The sequence below is a fragment of the Microcebus murinus genome, chromosome 13 (assembly GCF_040939455.1).
Source record: "Microcebus murinus isolate Inina chromosome 13, M.murinus_Inina_mat1.0, whole genome shotgun sequence".
Lineage (NCBI taxonomy): Eukaryota > Metazoa > Chordata > Mammalia > Primates > Cheirogaleidae > Microcebus > Microcebus murinus.
The window spans coordinates 81,064,653-81,078,564 of record NC_134116.1 but is presented as its reverse complement, the minus strand read 5'-3'; the positions used below and the strand labels follow the sequence as shown (position 1 = coordinate 81,078,564).

General features: G+C 54.0%; 1 protein-coding gene across 1 annotated transcript; it reads right to left on the bottom strand.

Annotated features, from left to right (window-relative positions):
- Window positions 1-363: 363 nt before the first annotated feature.
- Window positions 364-4,945, bottom strand: GJB2 (gap junction protein beta 2). Its single transcript, XM_076009566.1, has 2 exons — window positions 4,785-4,945; window positions 364-1,586 (listed from the first exon to the last, which is right to left on the bottom strand). The coding sequence occupies exon 2, from the start codon at window positions 1,562-1,564 to the stop codon at window positions 884-886; it is 681 nt and encodes a 226-aa protein (XP_075865681.1). The 5' UTR covers window positions 1,565-1,586; window positions 4,785-4,945; the 3' UTR covers window positions 364-883.
- Between the last annotated feature and the right edge of the window lie 8,967 nt (window positions 4,946-13,912).

The following is a 13,912-nucleotide window of genomic DNA, read 5'->3' as shown; positions in this document are numbered from 1 at the left end:
AGCCTGCGACCCAGGCGGTACCTGCCCGAGCATCCCGCGTGCACCACGCACGCAACATCACGCCGGAATTTCGAGACGAGGCCATTTGCTGCCATGGGCCATCATCACTCTCAGAAATAGTTTGCCTCTCTTGAGAGAGAGGCCGCAAGGTTGCTCCCTGCTACACGCCACGGCTGTCGTGATGGGGGGCTCTGCTGCACGGAGAACTGGTCAGAACCAAAAGGCCACATTCTAAATCGAGGCATGGTGTCTCGTTACACACCGGTCGCATCTCACCATCTGAGCCGCTGAAATAGGAGAAACGTGATAGTAGTATCCAGAACAGCTTTAGAGCAAAAGAACCTATCTTAAAGTTTTCTCTTAAAAAAAAAAAAAAAAAGAATGTATAACAGGGTTGGATGCATTAGGTAACTTTGTCCATTGTTAGAAATTAAAACTTCCAAAGCAGATAAAAGAACCAAGATTCTCTATGTTTACCTTTAATTCAGGGAACACTGGCAAAGGAAACACTAGGAAGGACACCCAAAGCTTGTCAGTGTCCTTTTTGGTACCCAGCCTTTCTTTCCTGTCCTCAGAGACAGAGTAAGAGGTGCTGATACCTTTGTTTAAGAGATGCAAGTGCCTTACACCAATAACCCCTATGGCTCGGGGTCTCACTGGAACTAACTTGAGTAAAAATTAACGTGGGCACCGGTGAGGCCCTGGCTCTGAGCTCGGGGGGAGCAGGTTTCGGATGGTTGCGTTGAGATCAGAATCTTTGTCTTGGGAAATGCTGATGACTGAGCCTTGACAGCTAAGCACAGGTTGCCTCATCGTTTTCTTGCCGTCTGTTTCTTTTTTTTTTTTTCTTTTCTTTTTTTTAAGCTAACAGCCGGACAATGCGTTAGACTGGTTTTTTGGACCTCCCAGAACAATATCTGATTAGCAAGTAGCACAGTTCAGTGACGTTCAGCAGGATGCAAATTCCAGACACCGCGATCATGAACACGGTGAAGACGGTCTTCTCCGTGGGCCGGGACACGAAGCAGTCCACCGTGTTGGGGCAGGGCCAGGCGTTGCACTTCACCAGGCGCTGCATGGAGAAGCCGTCGTACATGATGTAGAACACGTACATGAAGACCGCCTCGAAGATGACGCGGAAGAAGATGCTGCTGGTGTAGGTCCACCACAGCGACCCCTCGATGCGGACCTTCTGGGTCTTGATCTCCTCGATGTCCTTAAATTCGCTCTTAATCTCCCCCTTGATGAACTTCCTCTTCTTCTCGTGTCTCCGGTAGGCCACGTGCATGGCCACCAGCAGCGCCGGCGTGGACACGAAGATCAGCTGCAGGGCCCAGAGCCGGATGTGAGAGATGGGGAAGTAGTGGTCGTAGCACACGTTCTTGCAGCCGGGCTGCAGGGTGTTGCAGACGAAATCGGCCTGCTCGTCCCCCCACACCTCCTTTGCGGCCACCACCAGGATCATAATGCGGAAGATGAAGAGGACGGTGAGCCAGATTTTCCCAATGCTGGTGGAGTGCTTGTTGACACCCCCCAGGATGGTCTGTAGGGTGCTCCAATCCATCTTGTCCGCCGGGCGGTTTGCGCTGCAAAAGACAAACGAACACAACACAGGGAGTCACTTGTCAGGACACAGTCGGGGAGATTTCCCTGGGTCTAAGGCTTAAGCAAGCACTCTCAAATCTCTTCCTGAGCAAACACCAACTCTTACGTAACCACACCCAGACGGGTGAGGACAAAACCAACTTAGTTTGCCCTAGGATTAAATGTATATTTCCCAAACCATCTCGAACATGTTTTCATGTGTTCTCTAATCAAGGCTAGCTTGTTCAGCTGAGTAATCCACCCGATCTTTTAGCATATAATAAAAATGTGGTGTGCGGGGCAGCATCACTGAGCAAAATACTTCTTAGCTCCACAGCACTAATGAGCCCGGTCTGGACCCACCGAACCCTCCGCAGAACCCTCTGCGGGGTCTTCCCGGCTCCCTACGCATTCTCGCGGCTCAGCGTTCAACGGGGGACCCATTCGAAGCCTCACGCGTGGATCTGTACCCCTGGGACTGACACTGGCTTGGGCCGACCTGGCCTTAAAGGCTGCAAAGCCAGGGAAGGGGGACTCTCAGGGTTAAAGTGTCACTTACAGAAGTCAACCTAATCCACGGTTCTAACAAGTCTCCCCGAAGAGCCACTTTCCTTAAAACATTTCAATGAATTTTCACGGACTTGGCGTGTGGCAGTGAAATGGCTAAGTTTACACTTGAGGTGCCCCAGGTTACAACTTCATGAAGGGCCTGGCTTCCTTCTTTATGTGAGGCCACCCGCGCAGGGCTTTCCCACAGGCTGTGCGTGCGGGCTGCCGGGCTGGGCCTGGCTGCTCCGTTGGTGCTCAGAGGTGCCTGCTCTGTAAGCACTGCAATTGCACGTGTTTACTGCGGGCCGCGGTTTCCAAATTGAAACGCTTCAGGAGTGTCTCTAAAGTGACACATCAGGAAACACGGCAGAAACTTCCACGCAGTGGTCCCGAGTGGCAGACGCCAGCGAGGCCCGAGGCCGCACCGCAGCCCGGCACCGGCGCCCGCGGGGGTCAGGGCCCCTTGCGGCACGGGGATGTGGAGAAGCTGGCGGATGAGCTTCCTCCTCTGCATCCCAGATGTGCACTGATTCACGGCTGTACCTGTCACAGTCAGTCCCTCTCCTGAACAGGAGTCCACCCTCTCCACATCCGGATGAATCACCTGTTCTCCACCCCTCTAACTTGGTAGTGAATCCTTCCTTCTTCTCGTACTTAAAAGCATCCTCCTCTCCCCATTTTAGGCAAGTTGTGTCCTGTTTCCTGCCGGCCTCCCAAAGCAGGCTCAAAATGGATGTCTCTCGGTACCCACGGTCGTGGTGGCCGCGGTGGGGCACCAAGGTCAGGCTGAGACCACCCAGTGCCACCTTGGTCAGGGGAGGCAGGAGAGACACAGGCATGAGAGCCCGCTCAGATTGAAACACACTGGGGAAACATTTAGCCCTATTCAGCTTGGGAAGGGAAAAACCAGTGGTTCAGTCCGGGCTCAGCGCTGGCCCATTTAAGTCCAGCCAGTGTGGCGCGGGTCAGGTGAGCCGCTGTCCTGCTGAGGGCCCCACGGCTTGGTCAGGTGCTGCTTGTGGCCCCCGGGGAACCACCAGAGCAATTCTCAGAGTTTTACAGAGCCATCATGGAAGGGGACGCTCCAGTTCCCCACTGGCGCTGCCCGCTAAGTGGGAAACAGGACACTCGCTGACATAAAGGATCCCCTGGCCTCAGCCAATACACCTGGCTAAAAATATGGGGGTGGAGGAGCGGCTCACGCCCGTGCCTCTCCCGTGGTGACACACACACCCTGCAGCCTTCCATCCACCTGTCCAGTGGCCATCACCTGAGAAAAACACAGTTCCAAGTCAACCCTAGTTTTGCTGTCTTTCAAAGCTCCACCTGCAGCTGCCCGCTTCCAAGGCCCTTTCGGGACAGCGGCAACTTGCAGTCTGCCTCCCCAGCGGGACGGAGGGAGAGGGTGAGAGGGACCAAGCAGGGGGGTGAAACTGTTCCCCGCGTTCCGCCATAGCCCCCACCCTGCGACCCTGCGACCCTGCGGGGTCCCGCCTGGCCCGGCCGTCCTGCCCTGCTTGGCGCGCGGCCAGAGGCGAGCTGAGGAGCTGGCTCGGCCCTTCAGGAAGGAACGGGGCGGACCAGCCGGTTCCAGAAGTGGCAAAAGGAGTTCTTTACCCTTCGCTCCTCTGCCCTTCGGTGACCGGTGGGCGACCGCCCCCGACCTCCTCGCAGGTGTCGGTCACTGACTTAGCGCAGTAGTTTTGAGAGGGACTCAGAGGGCATTTGGGGACACGGCTACCCCGCGCGCCTCCAGACAGGCCCGGTAAGCGGCCGCAGTGTCCGGCCCTCAGACCGCGGCCCGGGCAGCGTTCGCGCTTATCCCCCCAGGGAGGGACGGTCGCCCTAGAGGGCCCGGCTCCCGGCCGCGCTCCGCGGCTCTGGCGACCGGTCTGCGCGCGGTCCTTCCCGCTGCAGCGCCGCGCCGCGAACCAGCCTCCCGCCGCGATCAGGAGAACGGGAAGCCGCCGGGACCCTGGCTGCGGGTGGGCCCGGCTCCCGGCTCGGGTCCCGGCTCCCGCGGGCCCCGGCGCCCGCCCCGACCTGCGCGAGCGCCAGGGCGGCGCGGAGGGACGGGCCGGCTCGCCCCGCGGAGGCTTCCGGCTGCGCAAACGAAACCGGGTTTCCTTCCGAGCCGACTTCGGTCAGCGGCATCGTATGGAGCCCGAGACGAAGCAGCCGCCGAGAACTGTCCCTAAGGAATGTTGGCGACGACGACCCAAGCGCGCCCGGCCGCGCTCGCCCCTGCTTCCTTCCCGTGCCCCGCTCGCGGGCTGGGCCCCCGCGCCCCCCACCCCGCGCCCCCGACCCCCGCGCCCCGGACCCCGCGCCCTGGACCCCGCGCCCCCGATCCCTGCGCCCCGACCCCCGCGCCCCCGGACCCAGCGCCCCCGCCCCCCGCGCCCCCGGACCCAGCGCCCCCGACCCCCGCGCCCCCGGACCCCGCACCCCCGCGCCCCGCGCCCCCGGACCCCGCGCCCCCGACCCCCGCGCCCCTGAGTCCGGCCCGGTCCGAACTGCGGAGCTCGGCTCGAGAAACGCCCGCTGCCCGGGGCGCGTCGCGGGGCCTCCGCGCGCAACCCAGCCTCGCCGGGCCGGCTCCCGGCGGTCCCGGTCCCTCCCGCGCCTTGGCTCCTGGCGGGCGGGCTCACCTGCGTCGGGCGGCGGGGCGCGGGGTGCGGGGGCTCCGCGGGCTGGGCCGGGCCTGGGCCGGGCGCCGCCGACTGGCTGCGAGAGGGAAGAGCGGAGCGCGCCGGGCGCCGTGGGTCCTCGACACCTGTCTCCTGCAGCGGCGCCTTTTAACCGCGCGCCACACCCCGCCTCTTCCCGCAGCTACCGAGAAAGTTACGGAGGGGGCGGCTCCTCGGCGCCGGCCGCCCCCAGCGCCGCGGGCGGGGCGCGCCCGGCCTCCCGGTGCCCAGAGCCGCCCGGCCCGGACCCCAGCGCCGCCCCGCCCGGCGCCCGAGACCCGCACCCGCAGCCCCCGGCGGCCGGGCGAGCGGGCGCGGCTGAGCGTCCCGACCCCGGAGGGCGCCGCGCCCGCCTCAGCCCCCCGCGTTTGGGGGAGTGGGTGGGGTCAGGGGAGAGTTGCGGGTGTTATTGTTACTTCTGCGCCCGACCAGCGTGAGCGCATTATTGCAGGACAGCTCTGCTTCCATTTGTGTGTGTTTTTAATTAGAGAAACGCGTCCCTCCAGTGATGCGAGGAGGCTGCGGGGACCGCGGCGCGGGGCCGGCCGGTTCCCTGCGACGGGGCTCGGGGCGCGCGGGAGGGGCCTATGCCGGGGGGCGCCGCCTGTGCGGGGGCGGGTGGGGGGCCCGCTTTGCTCCCCCACATCTCACCGGCGACCCTAACAAACCCTTCTCCGATTCCCGATCCGACGCGATCTCTTTCCACACGCGCCCAGGGCTGCGGGGCGGTGGGGGCGGGGAGGCGCGCGTGGCCTCGGCCGCGGCTGGCGGCGGCGTCTCCGCCCGCCCGGGACGCCCCGCGTGCGCCCGGCCGCCCGGTCCTCTGCGGCGCCGGGGCTGCGGGGCTTCTCCACGGGCGGGCGGGCGGCTGGACCGCGGAAAGGGAAGCCCGCGGGCCCTCCCGGCGCGCCCGGCGAAGGGGCGCTGGGCGCCTTGTGGGGACCCCTGGCCACGCAGCCCAGTCCTTTCTCCCAGAAGCCCCTCTCCGGCTATGGGGCCGCGCGCTCCCGGTGGGCTGGGTGTGTTTGGTGTCTTAGCTGCAAGTGGCGGAAAGGCGACAGTCGCCGAGCAGCGCACGAGGGACCGCAGTGTCGGGGCGGCCGCGGTCGGGGACGGCGCGGGCCGGCCTCGGGCTCCTGCGCGGAGGGGCCAGTGCGGGGCGCGGGCTCCACTCGGGTCGGCCTCACGCTAGGCGGACACGGTGACTCATCCTGAAAGGCACATCTGGCCTCAGAAACGGATTTCCCGAGGTGGGCACCGCTGGCAGGAAGGCCATGGCTCTTCCCTGTGAAACTGGCGCCCGTCGCCCCGGGCCAACCCCGGCCGGCCTGGGACGTGAGCTTTGTCCCGCGCGTGTCCCCCACCTTCCAGCCCTGAGTCTTAGCGTCACAGGGAGTGTCCGTCCCTGGGAGACAAAGCCCCAAGAGCTGCCAGAACCCTCCATGACCCATCCGGGAGACGTGCTGAGCCTGCTGTTATTCCGCGCTGCAAAGCCGGGTGCGGTAGGGGCAGCTTCCTGGGCCTAAGCGCACCTGGGCACAGGTGAGAGGTGACTTGGGGTGGGGCCCGGGGGGGGGGCGGGCTGGCCGCTGGGCTCTCCCTTCGGTTTCTCAGGGGCAGTGCTGTTTAGGAGTCCTAGTCGGGTTTGAATGAAGGAAGGTTCTAGAACCATTGTAGGAAGCTGGCAGGTAAAGACAGTTTGGAGATGGAAAGTGATTCACCCATTGAAAAATTTCACCTTTAGGTTTTAATGCCTTATATCTCAATTATAGGTTCAACTTTCTTTTCCTTATTTTCCCTGGCTTGGTTGTCCCCGATTTGCATAATTATTGTGCGTCGTGGGATAATTATATTATCACAGTCACTCCATATTTTCAGGGATTTACAGCTAGAAAAGGAATTTACAGCTCTTAAGTCTTCACTTACAATTCAGCACTTGCTTTTATTGTTTTGTATGATTTCTGCTGTTTTCCTGTGTTTTTGATGTTTTCTTCCCACACTGGGAACATTTCCTCTAGGGCGGGAAATTTTATATATATTCATACATTTTGCGTGTCTTCCAGAGAAGGGGAAGAGAAGGAGGAGAGGTGAGGTGGGGGAAAGGTGGGAAAAGTTTGAATATTTGAAATTATATACAAATAGGCTTAGATGTAGATCTAACTAGCAGATCACACCACATTTTTTTAATTAAAATTTTTTTTAAATCAATCACACAATAAATCCTGTAATGATTTTGTAAACAACACAACCGTATTGCTGCATTTTTTCCCATTAAAAGCATTACTTTTAACAGAAATGTGAACACTGGAAATAAACCATAGTTTTCTCACCCTGTGTTCACAAGTCTCCATCTTTTGGCATACCAGCCCCCAGGGAAGCTCAGCCCCAAACCTGCCTTTTTGCGCCCCAGCACAGTGAGCACACGGTGGGAGCTTGGGCATGCTTGCTGCTGGGCTGATACACCCTGGCCACACCAACCTGTAGGGACTGGCTGCTTAGATAGTTGGATTTTGACTCGGCTCTGTAGAAAACACACTCTGGCGCCTCCTGGGTTGATCTTGAATGAAGAGTGGGCACCTAACAGGCCACTATTGATGATTAACCGAAAAAGGGTCTGTGAGAGCCACACCTTGTCACTTCTGAGTGTCAGAGCTACATATGAGTAACATTTTTACATGTGTGTGTAGTTGTATGTGTAGTACCAAGCAGGTGATTGTAATTGAGCTGGACTTTCATGCAGATGTTTGAAGTTATGCACTTGTAAAGTTACAAGGTGAAAATGCTAATGTTTCAAGCTATTTGGCATCTTAGTTTGACAGTGGTTTCAGAGATAAACCGAAAAGAAAGATGTTGCCCTTGCGCAAGAAATCAGTTCAAGACAAATCATGTTTCTAAACACTGGGGTGAGTGGGTGCTTGCCAGCTGCATAGTGCAGCAGCTGCTTGAATTTCCCCCCGGGAAGGATGCTCTGAAATGTGTATTAAAAATGTCTCAGTTAAATTTCAGACTCACAAATCATACGTAAGTGACGGGAGAAAATGCTGCAAGACAAGAAGAGACTTGTGAGCGGATGGAGCTCCTGTCTTACCACTCGGCAGTTTTGGGGCAAGTCAGATCCACTGGACTCTTCAGGAGCCATTAGCTATTGGACCACACCCTTTTCTGGGCTTTGGCATTGAAATGTAACCATATGAATACCTGGCAAAGAAAGAAAGAAAGAAAGAAAAAATTTAGTCCTCTTCAAAATAGCACTTGGAAACTGAACCACCCCCAGCATGTTTGACTAATTAATAACAACTCACGGATGACACTGTAATTTTAACTCAGGAGTGTCTCAACCAGGATCCTTTGTAGGTAATGATTACAGGGAACGCCATTCACTACAACGTCTCTCCGCATCATTAAATCACACCCTCACTTATGTTTTCTGAAAATTTTTAATGTCATTTAGGGGAAAATCAGTTGTTATATTCAAAGAGTGAAAAAGATTTCAGCCTTCAATAATGTAACTATTTTTTCTTCACTGCTGAATTAGACATTCCTAAAGATTCCAATTTTTAACTTGTAACTGAAACTGTTATAGGCTTTTTTTAAATTATCCTCATTCTATTCTTATTTTCACATGTACAATATTTTGAGGAAATTCAAATTGCTAAATTTCTCTTGGTTTCAAGGCCATAGGACAGTCCATCAATCTCCTTGGCTTGTAAATACATCCATGTAGCTCTTTTACGATTATTTAAGCTGACTGTGGAGAAATTACAAAGATATTTCTGAGAATGTATTTGTGTCAAAAGCACGTTTTGGTCAGAAATTAATCCAGAGCTATAACTCCCTAGATACACTGGTAAAAAAATTTACTTCTATTGAATATAAAAAGTGAATTCTGTAAGTTACAGTGGTTTGTCCAAATGGAAATTCTGTGTCATTCACAAAGGCAAAAGTGATTTCTACATTCTAGTTCCCCTTACACCAATATAGTGTCATCTGTCACATTGAAGGGCTTTTGGACCAAGTTAGAGTAGAGTCAACACTCTGTACGATGAGCTGCTATCGTGAAAAGTTATAGAGGTGGGATTGATGAGGGGCTGGAGAGCTGTGTTGTATTGGAGAGACTACTCCAGCTTTTTGTGAAATGCTAGTCGAGAATGTCTCATATTTAAAATGTTCACTTTCTAGAAGCCTCTGGTTACATAGTCAGTTTAGCCACTGAGGTCCCAGTCACAGGGATGGTTTGCAGTTTGGAAAGCCCTTCTTTGGGGGGCTGGATATGAAGTCTTTGGCCTTAAAATTCAGAATTGGACTAATGTGTTAGCTACTCATTTAAGCTATTCCTTCGATTGTTTCAGAGCCATTTCCACTTTGGGGGAAGAAGTTTTCTGTGTTCTCTGGTTTAATCTCATCCTTTTTTTAAAAAAAAATCTCTGCGCCAGGGAAAAAAAGTGCTTGCAATACCCACAGTGCACAGTAGATGGCACTGAGGAGACTGGGCAGGAGGCGGCAGGAAAAGGGGCCATCTTTTCCTCCTGCCCTGTGTTGCTGGCCTGGACCTCTTTAGTGGGCTGGGACATAAATGTCCTTCTTTTTTTTTCTCTTCTTCTTCTTTTTAATGAGATGAAATGGTTTAGAAAAGAGAGTATCAGAATACCGTGCTCTTAGCAAGGATAAGCAATGCTTTAGGAAACACTGATTTCATGTCTGTGCTTTCCCACTCACCACGGAAGACTTGGAAAGAGGCTGTCCTGTTCCATTTCCAGGGAAGCAAACATGCACTAGGACCTCAGGGGAAATGGTGTTCCTGAGGGGAGACCGCCCGGCCCTGGGGTAGCCTCCAGCCCTGCTGTGCCCTCCGCTCACAGCCCAGTGGTCCAGGAGACCCCAACTTGGTGAGCTTTGTTCATGGGTCGGCTGCTTAGGAGCCTTATTTCAGGTTGGAAAAGGACGCCCTACCATTAGACTTCTTTTTTCCCCCAGGGCTCTTCTTTGTGATGTGAGAAGCCGTAGCAACATTTGGTTAGATCTTTTACTTAATACAATTATTTGGCTAAAAGGGGATATGAAGAATGCTTTGATGTCTGGTATGACCGAAGGGCATGCACCAGCCATTTTAATGGGTTATGGTGTATTTAATGTCAAACGTATGCATTGGACTGTTATGTCTTGGAAAAGGGGAAGCAATAAACATAATGGCTTTTATTGTCTCCTTTTTGGCTTCGAAATGAATCCATGGTGGTGGGGAATTTAGAGGACTGGGCTGTTGTTAGTCATATGGGGCTCTTGTGCATAGGTGAAGATTATATGGGTGAAGGTGGTATTGGTCAGTCTGCAGGACCTTGGTATTAGCATCTCCATCACCGTCAAGAACATTCACGTGTTCTTGCAGGCTGTGTGACACTGCATGTGGGTTGCTAGATCGACAGGCTTTGGAACTGCCTGCAACTTCCAGTGGTCCCCTCTCTCCTCATGGGTTGTGTTCCAAGACCCCACGTAGATGCCCGAAACTTTGGATAGTACAGACCCCTGTGTACAATATGTTTTTACCTATACAAACATACCTATGACAAAGTTGAATTTACAATTTAGGCAAGAGATTAACAATAACTGAAGATAAAATAGAATGATTATAACAATATGCTGCAACAAAAGTTATGTGAATGTGGTCTTTCCCTCTCTCAAAATACTGTAATATTTTTCTGACCACGGTTGACTTTGAGTAACTGCAGTTACAAAAAGTGAAGCCACTGATAAGAGGGGGACTGAAGTACCAGAAAAAAAAAAAAAAAGAGTGTACAGATGTAATATAATTGAATGATGAATTTATATTGTGTACATGACACACAAGAACACATAAACATAAATAAAGGAATCTTTGGGAATATCCAAAGATCTAAAGAATCTTTGTGGAATATCCACAACTTGATATTCTAAAGTATACCAAATGCTTTGTGTTTATTTTATGGCATAACTCTATGAAGAAAGTGTTTTTAATCCCATTCTACAGAAGTGGAAACTGAGTCTTAAGAGTCAAGAAACTATAAAAAAAACACAATAAAGTAACTTTTATTAATTTATTTTGTATCTTTTCAGAATTTCTATATATACAGGAATATGATATGAGTCTATATGTGATTAGGACCCATATATTGATTTCTTCCCCCTTTTGCACATAAGCTAGGATATTTTACACACCGTTCTACATTTTGCTTTTCTTAATATATTGTGGGGGTCCTTTAATATAAATAAAGAGTTTACTCATTCTTTCACACAGTTTCATAGTATTCCTTTATGTGATTATATAATAATTTAATTAAAAATCCTTTTGTTTTTTTTGGTGGGCATTTGGACCAGTCTTTTGCTATTACAAACAACCCTGTGGCTTCTGCTTCCAATTAAAATATAGGATGCAAACTATCACTGTGCCTATGGTAACAATAATAAGAAACCTGACAAAAAGAAAACTGTACTTTTCTATGACAATTACCAAAGACCAACGGACAGAGTAAGCTCTGACGAACTGACTTACGGGAGTGAGGGTGAGCAGGGAGTGAGGGTGAGCAGGGGGTGAGGGTGAGCAGGGGTGAGGGTGAGCAGGGAGTGAGGGTGAGCAGGGGGTGAGGGTGAGCAGGGAGTGAGGGTGTGCAGGGGGTGAGGGTGAGCAGGGGGTGAGGGTGAGCAGGGGGTGAGGGTGAGCAGGGGGTGAGGGTGAGCAGGGGGTGAGGGTGAGCAGGGGGTGAGGGTGAGCAGGGGGTGAGGGTGAACAGGGGGTGAGGGTGAGCAGGGGTGAGGGTGAGCAGGGGTGAGGGTGAGCAGGGAGTGAGGGTGAGCAGGGGGTGAGGGTGAGCAGGGGGTGAGGGTGAACAGGGGGTGAGGGTGAGCAGGGGGTGAGGGTGAGCAGGGGTGAGGGTGAGCAGGGGTGAGGGTGAGCAGGGAGTGAGGGTGAGCAGGGGGTGAGGGTGAGCAGGGGGTGAGGGTGAGCAGGGGGTGAGGGTGAGCAGGGGGTGAGGGTGAGCAGGGGTGAGGGTGAGCAGGGAGTGAGGGTGAGCAGGGGGTGAGGGTGAGCAGGGGGTGAGGGTGAGCAGGGGGTGAGGGTGAGCAGGGGGTGAGGGTGAGCAGGGAGTGAGGGTGAGCAGGGGGTGAGGGTGAGCAGGGGTGAGGGTGAGCAGGGATGAGGGTGAGCAGGGGGTGAGGGTGAGCAGGGGGTGGGGGTGAGCAGGGGGTGAGGGTGAGCAGGGGTGAGGGTGAGCAGGGGGTGAGGGTGAGCAGGGAGTGAGGGTGAGCAGGGGGTGAGGGTGAGCAGGGGGTGAGGGTGAGCAGGGGGTGGGGGTGAGCAGGGGGTGGGGGTGAGCAGGGGGTGAGGGTGAGCAGGGGGTGGGGGTGAGCAGGGGTGAGGGTGAGCAGGGGGTGAGGGTGAGCAGGGGGTGAGGGTGAGCAGGGGGTGAGGGTGAGCAGGGGGTGAGGGTGAGCAGGGGGTGGGGGTGAGCAGGGGGTGAGGGTGAGCAGGGGGTGAGGGTGAGCAGGGGGTGAGGGTGAGCAGGGGGTGAGGGTGAGCAGGGGGTGAGGGTGAGCAGGGGGTGGGGGTGAGCAGGGGGTGAGGGTGAGCAGGGGTGAGGGTGAGCAGGGGGTGAGGGTGAGCAGGGGGTGAGGGTGAGCAGGGGGTGAGGGTGAGCAGGGGGTGAGGGTGAGCAGGGGGTGAGGGTGAGCAGGGGGTGAGGGTGAGCAGGGGGTGAGGGTGAGCAGGGGGTGGGGGTGAGCAGGGAGCCGTCGATGCTCCTGTAGGTGGGGGAGAATGCCCGCTGCGTGTGGGAGGTCGAGAGCCTCTGTAGATGAAGAAGCTTTGTTGAGTTGAGGAAAAATCAGCCAAAACTTTGTTAATAGTGTGGATTTCCAGGTGGACTGGAATTTCAAAGTGCCCCAAATGGAAAAATAAATTATTTGGCTCAGTGATCCTCCCCTGCTCCCAATCTTACTGCAGAAGTGGTCGTGGAGGCAGGACTGGAAGACAGCGTGAAACAATTTCAGATGCTTGAAGTTTGAAGCCATACTGGAGTTGAACGTAAGGCGAACCGAAATGATGTGAAATCTGTGTCTTAGCCTCTTTCCAGCTCAAACACCAGAAAGACCAAAGAGACTAGTTGCTCCATAGTGGAGGTGGAGGGAACTGAAATTAGGCTAAGGGGCAGAGGAAAAGGCACTCAATTTAATTAACACTGGAGCTCAGTCTCAGCTCAGCTTGACTCTTGATGAAATCTGAATGATCAGATTCTCATTGCAGCCACCTGGCAAAGAGAAGAGGACTTGCACTCACTGGAAAAAACAAAAACAAACAAAACACTCCTGGAGATTCTTTCATATGCAACGTCCGGCATTTGGTAAAAAGTTACAAGGAGATGTGTGAAGAAACAGGAAAATGAGACCCATAATCATGAGAGAAGAAAACAGGCAATAGAAGTAGACCCACGGTTATGCTGAAAAATAATGCAAAATCAAATGGTATGGAAGCTGGAGTGGCTATACTATACGTAATACACTTCAAAACAAGATTACCAGAATTAAAGAGACATTTCAAATGATAAAAGTGTCACTTCATCAGAAGACGTCAATCTTTTTTTTTTTTTTTTTTTTTTTTTTTTTTTGAGACAGAGTCTCACTTTGTTGCCTAGGCTAGAGTGAGTGCCGTGGCGTCAGCCTAGCTCACAGCAACCTCAGACTCCTGGGCTCAAGCGATCCTTCTGTCTCAGCCTCCCAAGTAGCTGGGACTACAGGCATGCGCCACCATGCCCGGCTAATTTTTTCTATATATATTAGTTGGCCAATTAGTTTCTTTCTATTTATAGTAGAGACGGGGTCTCGCTCTTGCTCAGGCTGGTTTTGAACTCCCGACCTCGAGCAATCCGCCCGCCTCGGCCTCCCAGAGAGCTAGGATTATAGGCGTGAGCCACCGCGCCCGGCCCTTTTTTTTTTTTTTTTTGAGACAGAGTCTCACTTTGTTGTCCAGGCTAGAGTGAGTGCCGTGGCGTCAGCCTAGCTCACAGCAACCTCAAACTCCTGGGCTCGAGTGATCCTTCTGCCTCACCCTCCCGAGTAGCTGG